Below are 25,372 nucleotides of genomic sequence, written 5' to 3'. Positions count from 1 at the left end.
GATCCTCGGGCGTGTGTTTCAGGCTGAAACCTCATCTGGTAGTTCAGGGTTTTACATTATATAATAGCAGATCCTCGGGAGTGTGTTTCAGGTAGGGATCTAATACGAGGGATCTCCAGGGACTCTATCACCCCTCAACTTCGTAATGGAGTGTCACATTGGAGTTATCGGGACCCCCAGCCTCAGGGGCCACTGAAACAATTGGAGGATGGTGAGGGAGCTGTCTGTAACATATGGAGAGATTAATAAAGAGGAATGGAACAGGAGGGTGTATCTGTAACGGGGGGGTGCAGGGTGGAAGCTGGTGAGGGAGTGCACACACACACACACACACATCAGGAATGGGTTACCTGCTGGGATTTAATCCAGGGGTTTGGGGGTGCGGTTTATATATAGAATAACAGATCGCTGGGAGTGGGTTACTCGCTGGGATGTATTCCAGCGGATTGCGGAAATTTATATATGGAATAACTGAATAGGAAATGCAACTCCATCCCAGGAGGGATGTGTGAAGTGGTGGGCAGTGAGCAGTGAACGAGGGGAGAGTAAAAGTGAAAGGGTGGTGAGGGAGGGTCTCCAACACAGGGAGGGAGAGTAACCGGACAGTTGTATCAAACACAGCCCAACCTCTGTCCAGCCGCCCTCACTTCTCCCTGTGTCCCTCACCTAACCTGTTCCCCACATCCCTGACATTCTCCTCCCTCTCGCACAACCCCTCTCCCTCTCCCCCCACACCGACTCCTTTTGTCCCCAACACCCTCTTGCCTTCAGGCACAGACACAGAAACACACATACATACCAACACTCAGACGGGATATCTCTCTCTCTCGCACACACACACACACGCCACACGCACATACACGTACACGCGCCCCAAGCAGTAAGTGAAGTTGTGATCCAGCAGCAGAAGCTGCCGACAGCCCCAACCAAAGTAATTTCAATTACAGTTTCGCCAGGTCGAAGAGACTTGTTCTCCCTGGCTGTAGTGAAATGGATGTGCAGAAGGAAAATGTTGACTATACTTATGAAATATGACAATAATAAACTAATTTATCAATGAATTTACCAGTTTAGCCTTTTAAAACACCACTGCGTTGCCTCTTTCAGCTAGCTTCGGACTTGCACCCCACTATCTCTCTGTACTTTAGACTAGGAGTCCAGTTTACCTTCTCACACTTGGACCATAATTCATGGAGACAGGGTTAGGCTGCTCAGCCCATCGAGTCTACTCCACCATTCCGTCAAGGCTGATTTATTATCCTTCTCAACCCCATTGTCGTCGAGTACCTATCAGCCTCATCTTTAAATACCCCCAATGACTTGGCTTCCACAGCTGTCTGTGGCAATTAATTCCACAGATTCAGCACCCTCTGGCTGAAGAAATTCCTCCTCATCTCTGTTCCAAAGGGACGTCCCATTCTGAGGCTGTCCCTCTGGCCCTAGACTCACCCACTATAGGAAGCATCCTCCCCACATTCAATCGGTCTAGGCCCTTAAGTAATTGATATGGGTCAATGAGATCCTCCCACCCCAATCTTCTAAACTCTGGTTAGTATAAGCCCAGAGCTTCTTATATGTTAACCCTTTCATTCCCTGGATCATTGTGATCTTCCTCTGGATCCTCTCCAAAGCCAGCTCATCCATTTTTAGAAAAGACTCTCAGTGACCTTCCTTTTTGTTACAGCTCCCGGACACGATGTCGGAAAATGTGTCCGGACGGAGGTGCGCAGGGTGCCAACGCACAGGGAGATCCCACTATCAGCAGTGTCGATACCTCAAGAGCACGTCCATCAGGTCTCCCCTCAGCCTCCGACGCTCCAGAGGAATGTGCTCCAACCGGTCCAATCATTCACGTCACTAAAGCCCCCACCACCCGATCCCGACAACATCATAGTGTATCTTCTCGGCTCTCCCTCCAATGTGACCCTAGCCTTACTGTAGTGCAGTCAGCTAAACTGTACACAGTGATCCAAGTGTATTCTGACCAGTATCTTGTCAAGTTCTAACATAACATCCTAACTTTTACATTCCATGCCCAGATCTCTGAAGGCAGCTGCTCCGTACGCCTTCTTTACCACCCTGTCTCATGGTGTTGCTGTTTTCAGGGAGCTCCAGAATTGAATCCCACAGACTCTCTGTTCCATGCCCCCAGTGCCCCATCATTAATTGTGGCTGTCCTACATGAATTTGACTTCCCAGAATACATCACCTTGTCCTCATTTGTATTAAACTCCATCTGCCTCTCCTTGCCCAACTTTCCATCTGACCTGTATCCAAGCCAACCTTCCTCGCTCTCCACAATACCATCAACTTGTCTTGGCCACAAACCTACCAATCATACCACCAACATTTGCAGCTCGGTTGTTAACACATCGCACACGAGGTACCCTGTGGTACACCACATGTCACAGAGTTTAATCAGAAAAGCATCCTCCTACCTTCAACCTCTAAACACCAGCCAATGTTCCTCTTGAAACTAATACTAACTTTGCATTTACCTTCCTTATTACTCAGCCTGCAAGTTATCCTTTAGGGAACCCTACACAAGGACTCCTGAGACCTTTTGCACTACTGCTTTCTGAATTTGCTCCTTGGTTAGAAAATAGCGAACGTCTTTATTCCTTCTACCAAAATGTATGACAATACTCCCCCAACAGCATATCTCATCTGCAAATTGTTTGCCAATTTTCCTCATCTCTTCACGTCCTGCTGAAGACTCACTGCTTCCTGACCACTATCTGGTTCTCCACCTATCCAGCAATCAATGATTCCACCACTCTCTTCCAGTTTCCTCCCACATTACAAAGATAGATGGTTAGGGCTAGTAAGTTGTGGACGTGCTGTGTCGACGTCGGAAACGTGGTGACACTTGTGGGCTGCCTAGCATGACGCTTGCTGATTTGATTTGATGCAAGCAATGCATTAAACTTTGATGTAGGTGAGACAAATAAAACTTAAAACCAGAAAAAAACAACTCGGGAAGGAATCTTCAGAGTGCCCCACTGAGCAGGACTTCTTGAAGATGGTTGGAAACATAGAAAATAGGTGCAGGAGTAGGCCAATCGGCCCTTCGAGCCTGCACCACCATTCAGTATGATCATGGCTGATCATCCAACTCAGAACCCCGTACCTGCCTTCTCTCCATACCCCGTGATCTCTTTAGCCACAAGGGCCATATCTAACTCCCTCTTCAGTATAGCCAATGAACTGGCCTCAACTGTTTCCTGTGGCAGAGAATTCCACAGATTCACCACTCCCTGTGTGAAGAAGTTTTTCCTCATCTCAGTCCTAAAAGGCTTCCCCTTTATCCTTAAACTGTGACCACTCGTTCTGGATTTCCCCAACATCGAGAACAATCTTCCTGCATCTAGCCTGTCCAATCCCTTTAGGATTTTATACGTTTCAATAAGATCCCCCCTCAATCTTCTAAATTCCAGCGAGTATAAGCCTAGTCGATCCAGTCTTTCATCATATGAAAGAAAAGGACAATGTGTTTGACACCTGTTATCAGTCTTCATCTGTTTATGTACAGGCTTTAAAAAAAATTGGTATTGTGTCACTTTTTCCCCTGTAAATGTCTGAAAACATGAATCTTTAGGTAGTATATCATATAGTTTTGTACTTTGATAACAACATATTTTGAGATTGATGTTCAAGCAGAGGGAGAAAGGCTGTGTGGAAGAGATATCTCCATACTGGGGTGGGAATCCACAGCCAAAGAGATGTCTACACATAGGTCCTCAGGAACCCTTTACACCAATAGAGTTTTACATTCAGTTTGAAAGAGTTCAGCAAAGCTTCAGTAATCGCAATTCCATCGTTTAGGATCTTGATGGATCAAGGGACTCGGTTTCCCGCTTCCTTTAAACTAATAGACAATAGGTGCTGAAATAGACCATTCGGCCCTTTGAGCCTGCACCGCCATTCTGAGATCATGGCTGATCATCTACTATCAATACTCAGTTCCTGCCTTGTCCTCATAACCTTTGATTCCCCTATCCATAAGATACCTATCTAGCTCCTTCTTGAAAGCATCCAGAGAATTGGCCTCCACTGCCTTCTGAGGCAGCGCGTTCCACACCTCCACAACTCTCTGGGAGAAGAAGTTCCTCCTCAACTCTGTCCTAAATGACCTATCCCTTATTCTTAAACCATGCCCTCTGGTACTGGACTCTCCCAGCATCTGGAACATATTTCCTGCCTCTATTTTGTCCAATCCCTTAATAATTTTATATGTCTCAATCAGATCCCCCCTCAATTTCCTTAATTCTAGCGTGTACAAGCCCAGTCTCTCTAACCTCTCTACATAAGGCAGTCCGGACATCCCAGGAATTAACCTAGTGAACCTACGCTGCACCTCCTCCACAGCCAGGATGTCCTTCCTTAAACCTGGAGACCAAAACTGCACACAATACTCCAAGTGTGGTCTCACCAGGGCCCTGTACAAATGTAAAAAGATTTCCTTGCTCTTGTACTCTATTCCCTTTGTAATAAAGGCCAACATTCCATTAGCCTACTTCACTGCCTGCTGCACCTGCTCATTCACCTTCAGAGACTGATGAACAAGTACTCCTAGATCTCTTTGTATTTCTCCCTTACCTAACTCTACACCGTTCAGATAATAATCTGCCTTCCTCTTCTTTTTCCCAAAGTGAATAACCTCACACTTATTCACATTAAACGCCATCTGCCAAGTTTCTGCCCACTCACCCAGCCTATCCAAGTCACCTTGAATTCTCCTAACATCCTCATCACATGTCACACTGCCACTCAGTTTAGTATCATCAGCAAACTTGCTGATGTTATTCACAATACCTTCCTCTAAATCATTGACGTAAATCGTAAACAGCTGTGGTCCCAATACCGAGCCCTGTGGCACCCCACTAGTCACCACCTGCCATTCCGAGAAACACCCATTCACTGCTACCCTTTGCTTTCTATCTGCCAACCAGTTTTCTATCCATGTCAATATCCTCCCCCCAATGCCATGAGCTCTGATTTTACCCACCAATCTCCTATGTGGTACCTTATCAAATGCCTTCTGAAAGTCAAGGTACACCACATCCACTGGATCTCCCGCGTCTATCTTCCTGGTTACATCCTCGAAAAACTCCAATAGATTAGTCAAGCATGATTTGCCCTTGGTAAATCCATGCTGGCTCAGCCCAATCCTATCACTGCTATCAAGATATGCCGCTATTTCATCTTTAATAATGGACTCTAGCATCTTCCCCACTACTGATATTAGGCTAACAGGGTGATAGTTTTCTGTTTTCTCCCTCCCTCCTTTCTTAAAAAGTGGGATAACATTAGCCATTCACCAATCCTCAGGAACTGATCCTGAACCTAAGGAACATTGGAAAATGATCACCAATGCATCCGCAATTTCCAGAGCCACCTCCTTTAGTACCCTAGGATGCAGACCATCTGGACCTGGGGATTTGTTAGCCTTCAGTCCCATCAGTCTACTCATCACCATTTCCTTCCTAATGTCAATCTGTTTCAGTTCCTCTGTTACCCTATGTCCTTGGCCCATCCATACATCTGGGAGATTGCTTGTGCCTTCCCTAGTGAAGACAGATCCAAAGTACTTATTAAATTCATCTGCCATTTCTCTGTTTCCCATAACAATTTCTCCCAATTCATTCTTCAAGGGCCCAACATTGTTCTTATCTATCTTCCTTCTCTTCACATAGCGAAAAAAACTTTTGCTATCCTCCTTTATATTCCTAGCTAGCTTGCGTTCATACCTCATTTTTTCTCCCCGTATTGCCTTTTCAGTTAAGTTCTGTTGCTCCTTAAAAATTTCCCAATCATCCATCTTCCCACTCACCTTAGCTGTTATACTTTTTTAATGCTATGTTATCTCTGACTTCCTTTGTCGACCACTGTGGCCACTTTCTCCCCTTTGAATCCTTCCTTCTCCTGGGGATGAACTGATTTTGCACCTTGTGCATTATTCCCAAGAATACCTGCTGTCTTTTCTGCTAGGATATCTGACCAGTCAACCTTGGCCAGCCCGTCCCTCATGGCTCCATAGTCTCCTTTGTTCAACTGCAATACTGACACTTCTGATCTGCACTTATTCCGCTCAACTTGCAGATAAAAACTGATCATATTAAGGTCACTAATCGGAACCTATTTCTTGCTCCACTTAAACCCACCGGGAGAGAGTTAATAGGAGACAGACACCGCTGCCATTGTCGTGGCAAATCTAGGTAGCCAATCAGGCACCCGTTCTGCAGGGATCTCACTGTTACCATGGAGGGAAAAGAAACAGTCAGTGTGCGCATGCGCTGGTCGTGCATGCAGCCTGGTACAGCCGTTACGATCTATTCTTACTTTATTCTTCTTACTTTTTAATTTACGTTATTATTTTGTATTTTTTTTCTCACGGTAACACGTCGAAGCTGCACCCTCTCTAACATGCTGGTAGAGAGAGTTTTATTTGGGTTTTCTTTATGGCTGGAAATGGTTACATCCCGACACGCGGGACAGAAGCAAGGTCGCATTGTGTATTCCATGGACCAGCAAATACCCGCCGGTTTAGCGAGCAGAGCGGCGGACACTCCTGCTGAAATCCAGAGGAAAACACACAGAGGATGCAGAGGGGGATCACAAAACCGAGGAAAGAGGACCGGGTCGAGGCTCAGAAACATAGAAAATAGGTGCAGGAGTAGGCCATTCGGCCCTTCGAGCCTGCACCGCCATTTATTATGATCATGGCTCAGAACCCCGTACCTGCCTTCTCTCCATACCCCCTGACCCCCGTAGCCACAAGGGCCATATCTAACTCCCTCTTAAATATAGCCAATGAACTGGCCTCAACTGTTTCCTGTGGCAGAGAATTCCACAGATTCACCACTCTCTGTGTGAAGAAGTTTTTCCTAATCTCGGTCCTAAAAGGCTTCCCCTCTATCCTCAAACTGTGGCCCCTCGTTCTGGACTTCCCCAACATCGGGAACAATCTTCCTGCATCTAGCCTGTCCAATCCCTTTAGGATCTTATATGTTTCAATCAGATCCCCCCTCAATCTTCTAAATTCCAACGAGTACAAGCCCAGTTCATCCAGTCTTTCTTCATATGAAAGTCCTGCCATCCCAGGAATCAATCTGGTGAACCTTCTTTGTACTCCCTCTAAGGCAAGGATGTCTTTCCTCAGATTAGGGGACCAAAACTGCACACAATACTCCAGGTGTGGTCTCACCAAGGCCCTTGTACAACTGCAGTAGTACCTCCCTGCTCCTGTACTCGAATCCTCTCGGTATAAGTGCTAGCATACCATTCGCCTTTTTCACCGCCTGCTGTACCTGCATGCCCACTTTCAATGACTGGTGTTTTATGACACCCAGGTCTCGTTGCACCTCCCCTTTTCCTAATCGGCCACCATTCAGATAATAATCTGTTTTCCTATTTTTGCCACCAAAGTGGATAACTTCACATTTATCCACATTAAATTGCATCTGCCATGAATTTGCCCACTCACCCAACCTATCTAAGTCACCCTGCATCCTCTTAGCATCCTCCTTACAGCTAACACTGCCACCCAGCTTCGTGTCATCCGCAAACTTGGAGATGCTGCATTTAATTCCCTCATCCAAGTCATTAATATATATTGTAAACAACAGGGGGCCCAGCACTGAGCCTTGAGGTACCCCACTAGTCACCGCCTGCCATTCTGAAAAGGTCCCGTTTATTCCCACTCTTTGCTTCCTGTCTGCTAACCAATTTTCTATCCACATCAATACCTTACCCCCAATACCGTGTGCTTTAAATTTGCACACTAATCTCCTGTGTGGGACCTTGTCAAAAGCCTTTTGAAAATCCAAATATACCACATCCACTGGTTCTCCCCTATCCACTCTACTAGTTACATCCTCAAAAAATTCTATGAGATTCGTCAGACATGATTTTCCTTTCACAAATCCATGCTGACTTTGTCCGATCATTTCACTGCTTTCCAAATGTACTGTTATCACATCCTTGATAACTGACTCCAGCAGTTTCCCCACCACCGACGTTAGGCTAACCGGTCTATAATTCCCCGGTTTCTCTCTCCCTCCTTTTTTAAAAAGTGGAGTTACATTAGCCACCCTCCAATCCTCAGGAACTAGTCCAGAATCTAACGAGTTTTGAAAAATTATCACTAATGCATTCACTATTTCTTGGGCTACTTCCTTAAGCACTCTAGGATGCAGACCATCTGGCCCTGGGGATTTATCTGCCTTCAATCCCTTCAATTTACCTAACACCACTTCCCTACTAACATGTATTTCGCTCAGTTCCTCCATCTCACTGGACCCTCTGACCCCTACTATTTCTGGAAGATTATTTATGTCCTCCTTAGTGAAGACAGAACCAAAGTAATTATTCAATTGGTCTGCCATGTCCTTGCTCCCCATAATCAATTCACCTGTTTCTGTTTGCAGGGGACCTACATTTGTCTTTACCAGTCTTTTCCCTTTTACATATCTATAAAAGCTTTTACAGTCAGTTTTTATGTTCCCTGCCAGTTTTCTGTCATAATCTTTTTTCCCCTTCCTAATTAAGCCCTTTGTCCTCCTCTGCTGAACTCTGAATTTCTCCCAGTCCTCAGGTGAGCCACTTTCTCTGGCTAATTTGTATGCTTCTTCTTTGGAATTGATACTATCCCTAATTTCCCTTGTCAGCCACGGGTGCACTACCTTCTTTGATTTATTCTTTTGCCAAACTGGGATGAACAATTGTTGTAGTTCATCCATGCAACCTTTAAATGCTTGCCATTGCATATCCACCGTCAATCCTTTAAGTGTCATTTGCCAGTCTATCTTAGCTAATTCACGTCTCATACCTTCAAAGTTACCCCTCTTTAAGTTCAGAACCTTTGTTTCTCAATTAACTATGTCACTCTCCATCTTAATGAAGAATTCCACCATATTATGGTCACTCTTACCCAAGGGGCCTTTCACGACAAGATCGCTAATTAACCCTTCCTCATTGCTCAAAACCCAGTCCAGAATAGCCTGCTCTCTAGTTGGTTCCTCGACATGTTGGTTCAAAAAACCATCCCGCATACTTTCCAAGAAATCCTCTTCCTCAGCACCTTTACCAATTTGGTTCACCCAATCTACATGTAGATTGAAGTCACCCATTATAACTGCTGTTCCTTTTATTGCACACATTTCTAATTTCCTGTTTAATACCATCTCCGACCTGACTACTACTGTTAGGTGGCCTGTACACAACTCCCACCAGCGTCTTCTGCCCCTTAGTGTTACGCAGCTCTACCCATATCGATTCCACATCTTCCCGGCTTATGTCCTTCCTTTCTATTGCGTTAATCTCTTCTTTAACCAGCAACGCCACCCCACCTCCCCTTCCTTCATGTCTATCCCTCCTGAATACAACAGAGACTTTCGGAGAAGAGTTCGGTGGTTAATACCATTCCGGCTGACCGGAAGTGCACTGAGAGCGGAAAGCGTAAAGAAGTTGGGTGCTTACTGATCTGGTTAACAACAGATGGTGCAATCCGGGGCATATTACGATGGAGGAAAATGTTTGCAGACTGGATATTGAACTTTTTACTGTTGGACTTCGGCCACCTTCCACCGTGATACAACACTTGGTGGCACGGGAGGTCGTTCCTGCCTGTGGCCATCGAATGTGCAGCTCCTCCCGTGGAGGGTCAGACATCCTGAGCAAATAGACTGGTCCTGGACTTATTTTCCATTTGGCATAGTTTGCATTTTGTTGTTTGATCATTGAGGTTTTTCATATTGCTATATTTACACTCTACTCCTGGTTGGTGCGGCCGTAACGAAACCAAATTTCCCTCAGGATTAATAAAGTATATCTATCTAATAAAATTACAAGATTGTAATAAAATTACAAAAAGAAACACACACACACACACACACACAAAATTTAATAATTAATTGAATTGAATCTGAACCTGGGGCTTGAAGGGAACTGCTGGAGGGAGTCTGATTTAGAAGCTGTTAAAAGACCCCAGCAGTGAATGGAGCTCTCCTCTCCTTCCTCCCTGGATCCCAGCTCCACTCCCACTCTTTTCCCCTATCCCTGTGTACAAGACACATGAAAATGTTACTGAAAATGATGCTTGTACATTTTTGTGCCAAAATATTTCTTTCTGCAAACAGCAAAATTCAGCCGACATTTGTTGATCCCCATGACGTTGAGGCAGATCTCAGCGATGAGGAACACCAAGCTGTACCAATCAGTCCGCAGATTTCTCTTTCTTTATTAATCTTTCTATTGATTTTTTAAAAAGCATAAATACAGTCAAGAGGAGAATTATATATACACACACACAGACACACATACACAAAATTTAATAATTAATTGAATTGAATCTGAACCTGGGGATGGTTACTGATATATATATATATCAGTAACAATATAAACCAAGATTAAGACAAACGTAGTCAAAATCATAGATATTGTGAAACTAGTATAAAATATATAACAATAAAAAAATGAAAATAACAATTCTCCTCTTACCAGTTTATGAAGAGAAAGGAAAAAACATTGGGTTTTAAATGAAAAGAAAAATAACCCCAGTACGCTATAATAAAACAAAAAAAAAGGGACTGGGCAGTCCATTTTCAGGATACGACTAAAGAAAGACTTTCTGATCAAATCTAAAACTTCGAAAAAAAATGAAAGAGTAATAAATCAAATTAAATGAAAATATTGAATAAAAGGTCGCCATATTTGGTTAAATGTAAAGGATGTATCAAATGCCCGAATTCTTATTTTCTCTAAACTTAAAAACGCAGATTTCTCTATCGTGCGGCGTTTATTACATGTGGGCGGCGCCTATCAGCAGACAGCCGGCGTTTCTCCACAGTCCACAGCGGCAGTGATGGGGTTTGGAGCGGTTGTTCCCCGGGAGCACGGCATCATCCCACAGCTAAATACCCTCAGGTAAGGGTCCCGGGACCGTGACGGTGTGGTTGTATTGTTAGACACTACTGACCGTTACTGCCGAGACGGGGAAGTTGTGATGGGTCGGGTTGGCGACGGAGACAGATACTCGTACCGGCGACACTTCTCGCACCGGGAGCCGGGTTGGATTGGGGTGGGTCGGGGAAGAAAGTGTCTTCGTGTAGCGAATCTATGTGTGAACCTGGAACGGAATTGTCCAGATTCTCACTTCTTGTGAGCGACTGAAGTTAAAGAGGGGAGTAAAGTCTTTTATTAATGGAAAGTATCGCCAAAAATGTGATACACGACAAAAACTTGACAGTAAGGACATGACATGTTCGGCACAGCTTTGTGGGCGGAAGGGCCAGTAATATGCTGTAGGTTTTCTACGTGTCTATGAAAAAAGCAAGAACCTAGTCAGTGCCAGTGAGGGAGCGGCAGAGACTGAGCGTCAGGTAAAGAGTATCAGAGACGATTGTGAACTTCATACTTGGCTCGTTGTGTCTGCGTCTCTCTGCAATTCACCGCCAGAACACTAGTTGGCGCTGTGGTTTCAAACTTCAAACAACGGCGACTGAAACTGAAGGAGGGTGAATTTTCTGTGCTTGTCCGGCCACAGAGACATGGACGAGGAAATACATTTCAAATATTTTCGGATGTCGGCAGGTAGATTTGACGATTTGGTTCATCGTCTCCAACCATTTATTTCGCATCAGTGTACGCACAGTATACTCAGAGGTACAGTCGACGTTTCGGGCCGAGACCCTTCGTCGGGACTAACTGAAAGAAGAGCTAGTAAGAGATTTGAAAGTGGGAGGGGGAGGAGGAGATCCAAAATGATAGGAGAAGACAGGACGGGAAGAGATGGAGCCAAGAGCTGGACAGGTGATTGGCAAAAGGGATATGAGAGGGTCATCCTCGAGCGAGCGAGCGTCAGGGATGCGGGGCAGAGAGCGAGCGGAGGAAAACCCCACATTCGGTCTATATCATCACCTTCTGTTCCGGCAGCACCAGAGGAAGATGAGATGCAGAGAGATTCTGAATCATTGGTTTATATCCCTGTCCATGTATATTTCTCAAAGCCTTTTAAACACTTGTCAGGTGGAATTCCACCAGCACATTCCAGGAACTCACCACTAAGGAAAGCTTGCCACGCACATTAACTTTATAGCTGCACGTTTCCTAGTGTTAGACATTACGACCCCGAGGAAAAGTCAATGGCTGTCTACTATCTCTATGCCTTTGGTAACGTCATGAACCTGTATGATCTCCCCAACAACCCCAGTTTGTCCAACCTCACCATGTAGCATGTACCCAATAATCCAGGCAACACCCTGGTTAACCTGTGCTGCACCCTCTTCACACCCTTCCTGTAGTGTATTGGGTGACCAGAAATTAACACAGCAGTCCAGAGGTTGCATCTCCGGGGTAATTCACCCCAGGGGTCCCGTCTTGCTGACGGTGATTCAACACCTGATTCTGTTCACTCATCCTGCCGGCCTGGCCAGGCCCAACCCCACCCATCGCTGCTCGCCACTTATCGTACGGTTCCCGGTATCCTCCCCTCTGAACGTCCCCCACACCCGCCCCCTCCGATCCCGGGTCATGTACCTGTAGTAGGTTAATACTGTGCACTCATCTCACTTGACCGTCGCTAACGTCAGGGGACGGATTTGTATCCAGCCGCTTTTTCCCTCGGCCGGGAGACATTTTCCGCAATTCCTGTTCCAACGCAGAGGATGAGGCCGCGTCATTCCGAGATGGGACAGCGAGCGGAGCTATATCAAAACACCAGCTCCGCAGGCGGACGGCATTCGACAGTCAGTCACTGGGATGGAGTCTCCCGTTCTCACGGGACCTCACTGGGGGACGAGCCTCTCTCACATACACAGCAGACACTCCATCTCTCAACCCTTCATCTTGACCCACTGGAAATGTCTGAGCCGGAACGTAGACAGTCCCCTCTGCCTCCACAGTCACTGCCGTTCCTACTGGGCTCCCCCAGCCTCTCAGGAATGCCTGCATGAACGCTCTCCGGTATTCCTGGACACAGATAGGCAACTGTTCCCTCCATTCGGCACAGGATTGCAGACTCTTGGGTCTTCTCTTCTGAACAAGATGAAACTTCCCCGCGCTCAGAGTGGTTTTCGCGCCATAGTAATCCCCGCCCCACCCCCGTTCAGGCTTCCTATTGGCTGTCCACACAATCCCCGGCCCCTGGAGATTTCACCTCCTACTAATGATGGCTCGGTCTTAGTTTCACATTTGTGTTTCGCAACGGGAATGGCCAAGCTACTTCGGAACCAGAACTGGCCTGCAGTGTGCGGTCTGCGAATTGGCCAAAGCGAAAGGGTAGGGGTAACGAGGTGGATAGGATGTGGAGGTAGTAGATGCTGCCGGAGAGATATGGAGGCGGGCAGGGAGATTAAGGAAAGACAGTCTAGAGTTAGTTAGCCTGCAGTTTCCTTAGCAATTGTCTGTTTTTCCGGATGGAAGCGAACCAGTCACCTCTGGCCTCGAAGTCTGGTGCTCATGCCACTAAAGCAGTGAGGGGAGAGGGGGTGGTCAGAGAGAGAAGAGAGGGAGGGGGAGTGGAGGGTGAGGCCAGAAGAGGAGTGGAGGCAGCACAGGATGGCAGAGGGTGAGTAGGTAGACACAGGGAGGGGGGGAGGGCAGGAGGTCAGAGGGAGTAGAAGTGAGACGGGTCAGAGAGGAATGCGGGGAAAGGGTGGCAGATTTAGGAAGGTAATGAGGGAGGGACAAATATTGTTTAATTTTTATTTATTTCAAGATACAACACAGAAGCGGCCAATGAGCAGCACTTCTAGTAATCCACCTATTTAACTACCGAATGACAGGACAATTTATAATGACCTATTAACCTACATCTTTCGACTGTGGGAGGAACCCTGACTGCCTGGGGAAACCCACACTCTCATGGGAAGGACGTACAAACGTCTCGCAGACAAAGTTGGAATTGAACTCTGAATTTGTTGGAATTTAATGGTTCCTTTAAATCTTTCACCGGAGACCCGTGCCCTCTAGTTTTAAACTTCAGAATCAGGTTTATTATCACCATTACGTGTTGTGACATCTGTTAACTTGGCAGCAGCAGTTCAATGCCATATATGATACAGAAGAAAAATTATAATAAGTAAATCAATTACAGTACAAGTATATTGAATATATACTGAGTCCTTGTGGGTGGAGCTGAGAAACAGGAAAGGTATGGCCACTTTAGTGGGATTGTATTACAGACCACCTAATAGTCAAAGAGAATTGGAAGTGCAAATCTGCAGAAAGATAGCAGGCAACTGCAGGAAACATAAAGTTGTGGTGGTAGGGGATTTTAATTTTCCATATATTGATTGGGTCTCCCATACTGTTAGGGGTCTAGATGGTTTAGAGTTTGTAAAATGTGTTCAGGAAAGTTTTCTAAATCAATATATAGAGGGACCAACTAGAGGGGATGCAATATTGGATCTCCTGTTAGGAAATAGAAACATAGAAACATAGAAAATAGGTGCAGGAGTAGGCCATTCGGCCCTTCGAGCCTGCACCGCCATTTATTATAATCATGGCTGATCATCCAACTCAGAACCCCGCCCCAGCCTTCCCTCCATACCCCCTGACCCCCGTAGCCACAAGGGCCATATCTAACTCCCTCTTAAATATAGCCAATGAACTGGCCTCAACAGTTTCCTGTGGCAGAGAATTCCACAGATTCACCACTCTCTGTGTGAAGAAGTTTTTCCTAATCTCGGTCCTAAAAGGCTTCCCCTCTATCCTCAAACTATGGCCTCTCGTTCTGGACTTCCCCAACATTGGGAACAATCTTCCTGCATCTAGCCTGTCCAATCCCTTTAGGATCTTATACGTTTCAATCAGATCCCCCCTCAATCTTCTAAATTCCAACGAGCACAAGCCCAGTTCATCCAGTCTTTCTTCATGTGAAAGTCCTGCCATCCCAGGAATCAATCTGGTGAACCTTCTTTGTACTCCCTCTATGGCAAAGATGTCTTTCCTCAGATTAGGGGACCAAAACTGCACACAATACTCCAGGTGTGGTCTCACCAAGGCCTTGTACAACTGCAGTAGTACCTCCCTGCTCCTGTACTCGAATCCTCTCGCTATGAATGCCAGCATACCATTCGCCTTTTTCACCGCCTGCTGTACCTGCATGCCCACTTTCAATGACTGGTGTATAATGACACCCAGGTCTCGTTGCACCTCCCCTTTTCCTAATCGGCCACCATTCAGATAATAATCTGTTTTCCTATTGTCCTAATCTGTTTTCCTGTTGTCCTAATGAGTCAGGACAAGAGACGGAAGTCTGTGTAGGGGAACACTTTGGTTCCAGTGATCATAACACCATTAGTTTCAACTTGATCATGGACAAGGATAGATCTGGTCCCAGGGTTGAGGTTCTTAACTGGAAGAAGGCCAAATTTGAAGAAATGAGAAAGGATCTAAAAAGCGTGGATTGGGACAGGTTGTTCTCTGGCATGGATGTGATCGGTAGGTGGGAAGCCTTCAAAGCAGAAATTTTGAGAGTGCAGAATTTGTATGTTCCTGTCAGGATTAAAGGCGAGGTGAATAGGAATAAGGAACCTTGGTTCTCAAGGGATATTGCAACTCTGATAAAGAAGAAGAGGGAGTTGTATGACGTGTATAGGAAGCAGGGAGTAAACAAGGTGCTTGAGGAGTATAAGAAGTGCAAGAAAATACTTAAGAAAGAAATCAGGAGGGCTAAAAGAAGACATGAGGTTGCCTTGGCAGTCAAAGTGAAGGATAATCCAAAGAGCTTTTACAGGTATATTAAGAGCAAAAGGATTGTAAGGGATAAAATTGGTCTTCTTGAAGATCAGAGTGGTCGGCTATGTGCGGAACCAAAGGAAATGGGGGAGATCTTAAATAAGTTTTTTGCGTCTGTGTTTACTAAGGAAACTGGCATGAAGTCTATGGAATTAAGGGAAACAAGTAGTGAGATCCTGGAAACTGTACAGATCGAAAAGGAGAAGGTCCTTGCTGTCTTGAGGAAAATTAAAGTGGATAAATCCCCGGGACCTGACAGGGTGTTCCCTCGGACCTTGAAGGAGACTAGTGTTGAAATTGCAGGGGCCCTGGCTGAAATATTTAAAATGTCGCTGTCTACAGTTGAGGTGCCGGAGGATTGGAGAGTGGCTCATGTTGTTCCATTGTTTAAAAAAGGATCGGAAAGTTATCTGGGAAATTATAGGCCAGTAAGTTTAACGTCGGTAGTAGGTAAGTTATTGGAGGGAGTACTAAGAGACAGAATCTACAAGCATTTGGATAGACTAGGACTTGTTAGGGAGAGTCAACATGGCTTTGTGCGTGGTAGGTCATGTTTGACCAATCTATTGGAGTTTTTCGAGGAGGTTACCAGGAAAGTGGATGAAGGGAAGGCAATGGATATTGTCTACTGGACTTCAGTAAGGCCTTTGACAAGGTCCCGCATGGGAGGTTAGTTAGGAAAATTCAGTCGCTAGGTATACGTGGAGAGGTGGTAAATTGGATTGGACATTGGCTCGATGGAAGAAGCCCGAGAGTGGTGGTAGAGAATTGCTTCTCTGAGTGGAGGCCTGTGACTAGTGGTGTGCCACAGGGATCAGTGCTGAGTCCATTGTTATTTGTCATCTATATCAATGATCTGGATGATAATGTGGTAAATTGGATCAGCAAGTTTGCTGATGATACAAAGATTGGAGGTGTAGTAGACAGTGAGGAAGGTTTTAGAGCCTGCAGAGGGAGTTGGACCAGCTGGAAAAATGGGCTGAAAAATGGCAGATGGAGTTTAATACTGACAAGTGTGAGGTATTGCACGTTGGAAGGACAAACCAACGTAGAACATACAGGGTTAATGGTAAGGCACGGAGGAGTGCAGTGGAACAGAGGGATCTGGGAATACAGATACAAAATTCCCTAAAATTGGTGTCACAGGTAGATAGGGTTGTAAAGAGAGCTTTTGGTACATTGGCCTTTATTAATCGAAGTATTGAGTATAAGAGCTGGAATATTATGATGAGGTTGTATAAGGCATTGGTGAGGCCGAATCTGGAGTATTGTGTTCAGTTTTGGTCACCAAATTACAGGAAGGATATAAATAAGGTTGAAAGAGTGCAGAGAAGGTTTACAAGGATGTTGCCGGGACTTGAGAAACTCAGTTACAGAGAAAGGTTGAATAGGTTGGGACTTTTTTCCCTGGAGCGTAGAAGAATGAGGGGAGATTTGATAGAGGTATATAAAATTATGATGGGTATAGATAGAGTGAATGCAAGCAGGCATTTTCCACTGAGGCAAGGGGAGAAAAAAACCAGAGGACATGGGTTTAGGGTGAGGGGGGAAAAGTTTAAAGGGAACATTAGCGGGGGCTTCTTCACACAGAGAGTGGTGGGAGTATGGAATGAGCTGCCAGACGAGCTGGTAAATGCGGGTTCTTTTTTAACATTTAAGAATAAATTGGACAGATACATGGATGGGAGGTGTATGGAGGGATATGGTCCATGTGCAGGTCAGTGGGACTAGGCAGAAAATGGTTCGGCACAGCCAAGAAGGGCCAAAAGGCCTGTTTCTGTGCTGTAGTTTCTGTGGTATATTAAAATCGTGCAGAAACAGAAATAATATATATTTAAAAAGTGAGGTAGTGTTCAAGGGTTCAATGTCCATTTAGGAATTGAATAGCAGAGGGGAAGAAGCTGTTCCTGAATCGCTGAGTGTGTGCCTTCAGGCTTCTGTACCTCCTACCTAATGGTAACAGTGAGAAAAGGGCGTGCCCTGGGTGCTGGAGATCCTTAATAATGGACGCCGCCTTTCCTTGAAAATGTCCTGAGTAAGTTGTAGACTAGTGCCCAGGATGGAGCCAACTAGATTTACAACTCTCTGCAGCTTCTTCCAGTCCTGTGCAGTAGCCCCCACCATACCAGACAGTGATGCAGCCCATCTTCTTCCCCACCCCCACCCTGCGGAATAATCTGTGATTTACCAACACCCCTGATTATTTAAAAACAAACTGAGGTACCCCAGCCCCCTTCACTCCAGAGAAAACACTGATCCTGTCCTGTCCTCACACACCAAATACCCAAACTACAGACTCCAAACACACCTACAGAAACCCTCTCACACCAAACACACTGACAGAAACCCTCTCACACCAAACACACTGACAGAAACCCTCTCACACCAAACATACAACCAAGACACCAAACACACCTACATAAACCCTCTCACACCAAACACACAACCTGCAGAGTTGGTGTTGGGGTATGGGGAGAGAGACAGAGAGAGCAAGAGACGAATCTTTCCGTCCATAGTCCTACGTGTCAGACGGTGGAGATCTCCAGGCCTATGAAACATCTTGCGAGGGCAGGGATGCGGATGACCGTCTAGACTGAGGCAGTCTGGCTGAGTGCTCGCCTGCGTCGACGAGCCACTGACTGACCGCCGGCCTGGCTGCCTCGCCGCACCGCTGGCTGGCTGAATGTCTGTGTTCTCTCAAAGAATTTTACGTCTTCTACTCCCAGCTGTACGCTGTGTCTATTTTCTGAAGGATTTTCTGTGTTTTCCACATGTGCAGTGGGTGAGGGATAGGAGCTGTGAAATATCCTGGGAGGGGGCCAGACCGGCACCTGCTGCCCTGTCCCCACAACTGAACAGGTGTGGTCGGATTCCATGACTCACTCCTGACCTCAGCCTTTCTCCCTCCTCAGGTCCCTCGCAGTCTGTGTCTGGGTGATGACTGTCGGATCTGTTCTTGGTAAGTATACCCCAGTGTGGAGTGAGCTTCACTGCGTGTCTGAGCCTGGAAGAGTGTGATGGGATGCTGGGGAGTGAACTTCACACTGTGTTTGACCCCGGGAGTGTGTGACGGGATGGTGGGAGGTAAGCCTCACTCTGTGTTTGAGCCCAGGAGTGTGTGATGGGACAGCGTGGAGGGAACTTCACTCTGTGTCTGACCCCGGGATTGTGTGATGGGACAGTGTGGAGGGAACATCACTCTGTGTCTGACCCCGGGGGGGGGGGTGTGATGGGGTGGTGGGGTGTTGAAGAAGGGGAAGTAAAGGTGATGATCTCCCCCCAACCCCATTGACCAGGAACACAACTTCTCTCGACAGGTCAGCATGGCACCTGCCGTTTCACTCCAGACACCAGCTCCCTCAGCTGCCCCTGTTTTCCGACTGCTGCACAGAGCCTGCACCTTCACGACAAAGGAGGACCCTTCAGAGATGTCTGCACCAGGGGGGAGGGGAACAGACTCTGCTGTCAAAACACCAGCCAGGCCAGAGCGGATGCTGACCATGTTATCCTGAACTACAGCTGGGTTATCCCCCGCACCATCTACTGTGAGATCGGCTTCGGCACGTCAGGTAATTGCTGGGGGAGAGGGTCCGATACTCTGGGATCCCACGATTCCGATAGGTTAATATCCGTGTTTCCCCTGTCTCCCATCTGGATGTCCACGAAAGCTCACCCTTGAACTGTTAATTAAACGCCTAACTAACCTAATCTCTTCTCGCTACACAATGTCCATATCCCTCCGTTCTCTATACATTCATGTGTCTATCTAAGGACATTTTAACTCTTATATTGTATCCGCTTCCACCATCACCCTTGGTAACACATTCCAGCAATCCATCACTCACTGCGAATTCCAAAAAATTAACAGTAAAAATTTTACAAAGTTACCAATTTTGGTTAAATGTCTGACCTCTAGTTTTAGACACCTTGACAATGGGGGAATGATGTGGCTGTCTTCTATGTATCATGACGAGGGACATGGATGGGGTGAATACGCATAGCCTGCCTTCCAAAGTTATGCAGAGTTTTAAGCAGCATTTTCACCCGGCAGAAGGTCCATACCTGGAATGAGCAGCCAGAAGTGTTTGTTGCCGGTTACAATAACAACATTTAAAAGTCACACAGAAAGGTACATAGATGGGAAAGGTTTCAGAATGAATACAAGCCAATGGGACTGGCTCTGTTGGTTTGTCCCCAAAGGGCATGTTCCTGTGGTGTGTGATTGTGTCACTGGGTCCTGGAACAGACCAGCTCTGTGGGACAGGCTCACCCCTTGCTCCCTTTGCACCGAGCTCACCGCTCCTCCCCACAGGACCCATCTGACCTCGGAGAAGCGCGGATCGAAGGACAGCAGCTCGGCTCTGAGGTGTACCCGCTGTGTTTTTCAGGTGTGGAGTGTCCCAGGACAGAGCCCCCCAAGACAGAGGGGTGGGACACTACTATGAAGATAGTAATTCCAGGTGAGGCTTCCCACTCTGTACCTGAAGTTTGAGGTGAGCTGTTCTAGGATGTAGAAGCAGAATGCGGTTTTTCAGCCCATTGAGTCCTTTGCTCCATTCTGGCTCGGCTGATTTTATTCTCAGTCCCATCCTCCCACATCCGCGAGAAGCAAGAGTGGATACTGCACCACTGGAAAATTAGGCTGGAGAAGTAGTAAATGGGGGACAAAAAGATTGCCAAACAAATCAATAAGTATTTTGCATCAATCTTCACTGCGTAAAACACCAGCAGTATGCCAAAAATCCGAGAGTGTCAGGGCAGAAGTGAATGTTGTTGCTATTGCTAGTGAGAATTTGATTGAGAAGCTGGAAGGTCTGCAGGTAGATACGTCACCTGGACCATGGACGATACACCAGGGTTCTGAAGACATTGAGGCATTGGGAATGATCACTCAGTTAGCCCGACTTCATTGGTTGGGAAGAATGTGGTTGAGGTTTCTGGATACTAGCAGGCACATGATGAAATAGGCCAAAGTCAGCATGATTTCCTTCAGAGGAAATCTTGATGGAATTCTGTGAGGAAATAATAGGCAGGATAGACAAAGGAGCGTCAGTGGATGCTGTTTACTTGGATTTTCAGAAGGCCTTTGATAAGCTGCCACACAAGAGGCTGTTAAACAAGATAAGAGCTCACAGTATTACAGACAGGTTCTGCTATGGATAGAAGATTGGCTGACTGGCAGGAGGCTAAGAGTTTGGGGGGGGGTGCGGGATAAAGGGAGACCTTTTCTGGTTGGCCGCCAGTGAGTAGTGGTGTTCCGTAAGTTTTGGTGTTGGGACCACTTCTTTTCTTGTCTATATATCATTGGTTAGCTTGAGGGTATTGATTGCTTTGTGTCCAGGTTTGTTGTTGATGCGAATAGAAGTGGAGGGGTAGGTGGTGTTGAGGAAACAAGAAGTGTCTGGAAGGTCTTGGACAGACTAGGAGAATGTGCAAAGAGGTTGTGATGGATCACAGAGTAGGGAAGTGTTTGGTCATTTTGGTAGAAAGTGTGGGCTGATTGTTGTTGCCAGACAGGGTGTTTGAGTATCTCAGAAACTGCTGATCCTGGCATTTTCACACACAACAGTCTCCAGAGTTTACACAGAATCTGTGAAAACAAAATAAACAAAAAAAAAATCCAGTGAGCAGCAGTTCTGTGGGTGAAAATGCTTTGTTAACCTGAGAGGTCAGAAGAGAATGGCCAGACTGGTTCAAGCCAACAGGAGGGTGACAGCAAGTCAAAAAGCTACACATTACGACAGTGATACACAGAAGAGCATCTCTACACATAAAATGTCAAACCTTGAAGTGGATGGGCTACAGCAGCAGAGACCATACACGTACACACAGTGGCTACTTTATTGTACACCTAATGACGTGGTCTCAATCTGCAAATTCAACACTTTCCACAATTCCTTATCTTATTTCCAAAGTGACTTCCCTTTATCCTGTCACAAACAAGAGAAAAACAGCAGATGCTGGAAATCCAAGCAACGCACACAAAATACTGGTAGAACTCAGCAGGCCATGCAGCATCTAAGGAAAAGATTAAACCATTCCTGATGAAGGGCTTCACCCCGAAACATTGACTGTTTACACTGAGCTCTTCCAGCATTTTGTGTGTGCCCCTTTATCCTGTCGCTGTTTCCTTGGATCCTGGAATCTCCTACTGATGGAAAGGTCCTCCCTGTGTCCACTCTATCTAGGACTTTCTGTATCCAGGAGGCTTCAATGAGACCCCCTTCCCTCATCATTCAGAAGTCCAGCGAATACAGGCCCAGACACATCAAACACTTCTCATTTGTTAACACTTTCATTCCCAGTGGTATTGTGAACTTCTGAATTGTCCCCCACCAAATTGCACCTTTCATTCAAAGTAACTAGAAACACACTGACCAACACAATATTCCAAATGCAGCCTCACCAATGTCTTGCACAACTGCAACGTAATGTTCCAGCTTCTGTACTCAGTGCCTTCACTGATGAAAGCCAGTGTGCCAAACACCTTCTTCACCATCCTGTCTACCGGTGACACCATGTTTACAGAGCCCTGTACTTGTGATTTAGAAAGGGGATGGAGATACAAAAGGCAGTGAAGATGGGGAGTAAGTGGGACTATGGGATGGATGGAGGTACGGCTGGGATGGGTGTGGATGGTGATGCAGCCATGGGAGTGGGGAGGAGGATGGGTATCAGACTTTCCCATATCATTCGAGTATGTTTATGGTCAAATCAGTCTAATTGTAACATTTTTATTCTACAGTGATGTTGGGAGTTGGCGTGCCTGTTGCCCTGGTTCTCATTCTGTGGTAAGTGACCGGGGCAATCCTCGTGTTCAGTTCTCTTAACTGTGGCAACCTTGCTCACTGCCTGTCCGGTGCCCCACCTTGCTCTCCGTCTCCGTGACCCATCTCTTTCGCTCAGTGAACAGAGTCTCAGTGACCTTCCCCTCTGTTGTACCTCCAGGAGACAACGTCAGGAAATGTGTCGGAGAATGTTGGTCTAGATGGAGATGCGCAGGATGCGAACGCACAGGGAGATCCCACCATCGGCAGTGTCGATACCTGAAGCAGCACATCCTTCAGGTCTCCCCTCAGCCTCCAAAGCTCCAGAGGAATCTGCTCCAACCCGTCCAATCACTCCACATGACTAAATTGACCATATTACACAACTTTCCCTGAAATGGTCTCCACTTTATTTAACTCTGACTGGTCGTATTGATGCTGTTAAGATGTTTATACTGCCAAAATTGTTGTCACATGTACCTTGACACAGTGAAAAGCTGTTGCTTGCCATCCAGACAGATCATTCCTTACCTAAGTAATTGAAAAGGCAAAACAGAATGTAGAATATAGTGTTAGAGTTACAGAGAGAACACAGGTGGATAGATAAGACGCAAGGTCCACGAGAGGTAGATTGTTCAGGAGATCAAGAGTTCATCTTTCTCTATGTTATGGTCTTACAAAGCAGGATAGAATTTGTTCTTGAGATTGGTGGTGTGCTTTCAGGGTTTGTATCTTCTGCCCAATGGGAAAGGGGAGAAGAGAGAATGTCCAGGGTGGGAGGGCTCTTTGATTTTGCTGGCTACTTTACCGAGGCAGCGTGAAGTGTGGACAGAGTCTATGAAATGAAGGTTGGCTTGTAGGGTGTGTTGAGTGGTGCCCACTGCTCTCTACAGTTTCTTGTCATCACGGGCGGTGCAGTTGCCATACCAAGACATGATGCACCTGAATAGGATGTTATCTATTGTGCATTGATTGGCGAGTGTCAATGGAGACGTCTTTAGCCTTCTGAGGAAGTAGAGACATCAGTGTGTTTTCTAGACCATTGAGTGTTTATGATTACACCAGAACAAATTGTTGGTGATGTTCACTCCTGGGAACTTGAAGCTCTCAAGTACTTCCACATTAGGAAGGGAGGAGAAGATGGTGGCGCGACGCAGCTCGCAGTGGCCACTCCGGTGGATGATATCTGTTATTTGTCAAGTAGGGTGCCGTGCACAATCCTCATTTGATGGAGACAGACGTGAAAGCATGGAGGAACATCTGGTGAAACTTCTGAAATGCCTGTTTCGCCACCGCTGCTACTGTGTGATCCAGAATCTCCAGAGGAGAAGACCCCGGGTCCTTGGCATTGCTTGTTGCTCGGCGGCCGGGACGGGGTCGAAGCGCTCGGCAGAGATGGTGCTCGGTGTCAGAGGCTTGAAGTTTTCAGACGGACTCAGCGTTGGCTGCAGTTGGGTGCTTCCAATGCATCAGCGAGTTTGCGGCGCTTCCGTCTGCGTGAGATGATGGGGCTATTGGGACTTGAGACATTTTTTTTTACTGTGCCCATGGTCTGCTCTTTATCAAATTACAGTATTGCTTTGCACTGTTGTAACTATATGTTATAAATATGTGGTTTTGTCAGTTAGTCTTGGTTTGGCCTGTGTTTCTGTGATATCTTTCTGAAGGAACATTGTATCATTTTTAATGCATGCATTTCTAAATGACAATAAGTGAGGACTGAGTGTCCTCGTAATCTAATCTAATCTAATTAGCACCAAGGATACGACAGGGACTTGTACTCTGCCCCGCTTCTTGGAGTCAATGCCCATCTCCATTGTCCCCAGCTGTTCCCAATCCGTATTGATGACTGGGCAGTGAGACCACATGTTTACTGATGAGACAAAATAGTTATTTATTAACCTTGAGAGACAAAGCACAGTGAGGGTCATAGAGCTATACAGAGCAGAAACCAGGCCCGTCGTCTAACTTATCCATGCTGACCGATGTGTTTCTGGGCTGGTCCCATTTCTCTGCCTTGGGCCCACATCCATCTAAAGCTTTCCAATCAATGTATGTGTCCAAGTGTCTTTTGAATGTTGTTATGTATCTTCCTCAACCACTTCCTCTCATTCCATTTACTCACCACCCTCTGTGCGAATTATTTTACCCTGAAGTCCCCTTTAAATCTTCCCCTTTTCACCTTAGACCTATGCCCTCTGGTTTTAGAGTCCCCTACCCTGAGGAAAAGACTGACTATCTTCCCCTCGTTGTGATAAAACACTGTAAAAGGTCACAGTAAGCTTGAGAGGCCAGAACATGAGCTTATACAGTGCAGAAAACAGACCTAACCTGACCGTAGTAACACATATAAAATGCTGGAGGAAGTCAGCAGATTAGGAAAGGAATAATCAGTTGGCGGTTTGGCTGAGACCCTTCATCAGGACTGTCCATGCTGATCTGAGCTGCTTTTGGCACATATTCCGACCCTTTCCTATCAGTTTACCTGTCCACCATAAAACCTTGAAATTATACCTGCCTCAACCACTTCCTCTGGCAGCTTGTTCCATATACCCATCACCCTCTGGGTGAAAACTTGCTGCTTGGGTCTCTCTTAAATCTCTCTTCTCTGACCTTAAACCAATGTCCTCCAATTTCAGATTTCCCTACCCTGGGGAAAAGACTGACCATCCACCTTATCAACACCCCTCATGGTTTTATAAACCTCCATAAGGTCTCCCTCAGCCTCCTTCACTCCAGGGAAACAGTCCCAGTCTGTCCACCCTGTCCTGATAACTCAAGCCCTCCAGTCCAGGTTACATTCTCGTGAATCTTCCCTGCACCCTCCAGCTTAATAACACCCTTCCTATACCTATGTGACCAGA

At 46.2% G+C, this 25,372-nt stretch overlaps 1 protein-coding gene across 2 annotated transcripts in view; it reads left to right on the top strand.

Annotated features, from left to right (window-relative positions):
* Positions 1–24,139, top strand: part of LOC134350892 (uncharacterized) — a 75,722-nt gene extending 51,583 nt beyond the window's left edge. Inside the window, exons 2-7 of one of the 2 annotated variants that reach the window (XM_063056699.1) lie at positions 10,779–10,926; positions 18,654–18,700; positions 19,059–19,310; positions 20,130–20,201; positions 22,487–22,532; positions 22,690–24,139. In XM_063056699.1, coding sequence (XP_062912769.1) covers positions 10,779–10,926; positions 18,654–18,700; positions 19,059–19,310; positions 20,130–20,201; positions 22,487–22,532; positions 22,690–22,729 — 605 coding nt within the window. In that variant the 3' untranslated portion in view covers positions 22,730–24,139. The remainder of the gene's footprint in view (positions 1–10,778; positions 10,927–18,653; positions 18,701–19,058; positions 19,311–20,129; positions 20,202–22,486; positions 22,533–22,689) is intronic. The other variant, XM_063056700.1, reaches the window with a different exon arrangement.
* The last annotated feature ends 1,233 nt before the right edge of the window (positions 24,140–25,372 follow it).

The sequence above is a fragment of the Mobula hypostoma genome, chromosome 8 (assembly GCF_963921235.1).
Source record: "Mobula hypostoma chromosome 8, sMobHyp1.1, whole genome shotgun sequence".
Classification (NCBI taxonomy): Eukaryota; Metazoa; Chordata; class Chondrichthyes; order Myliobatiformes; family Myliobatidae; genus Mobula; species Mobula hypostoma.
Note: the sequence above shows the minus strand (reverse complement) of the source record. Positions and strands in the feature narration are given on the sequence as shown.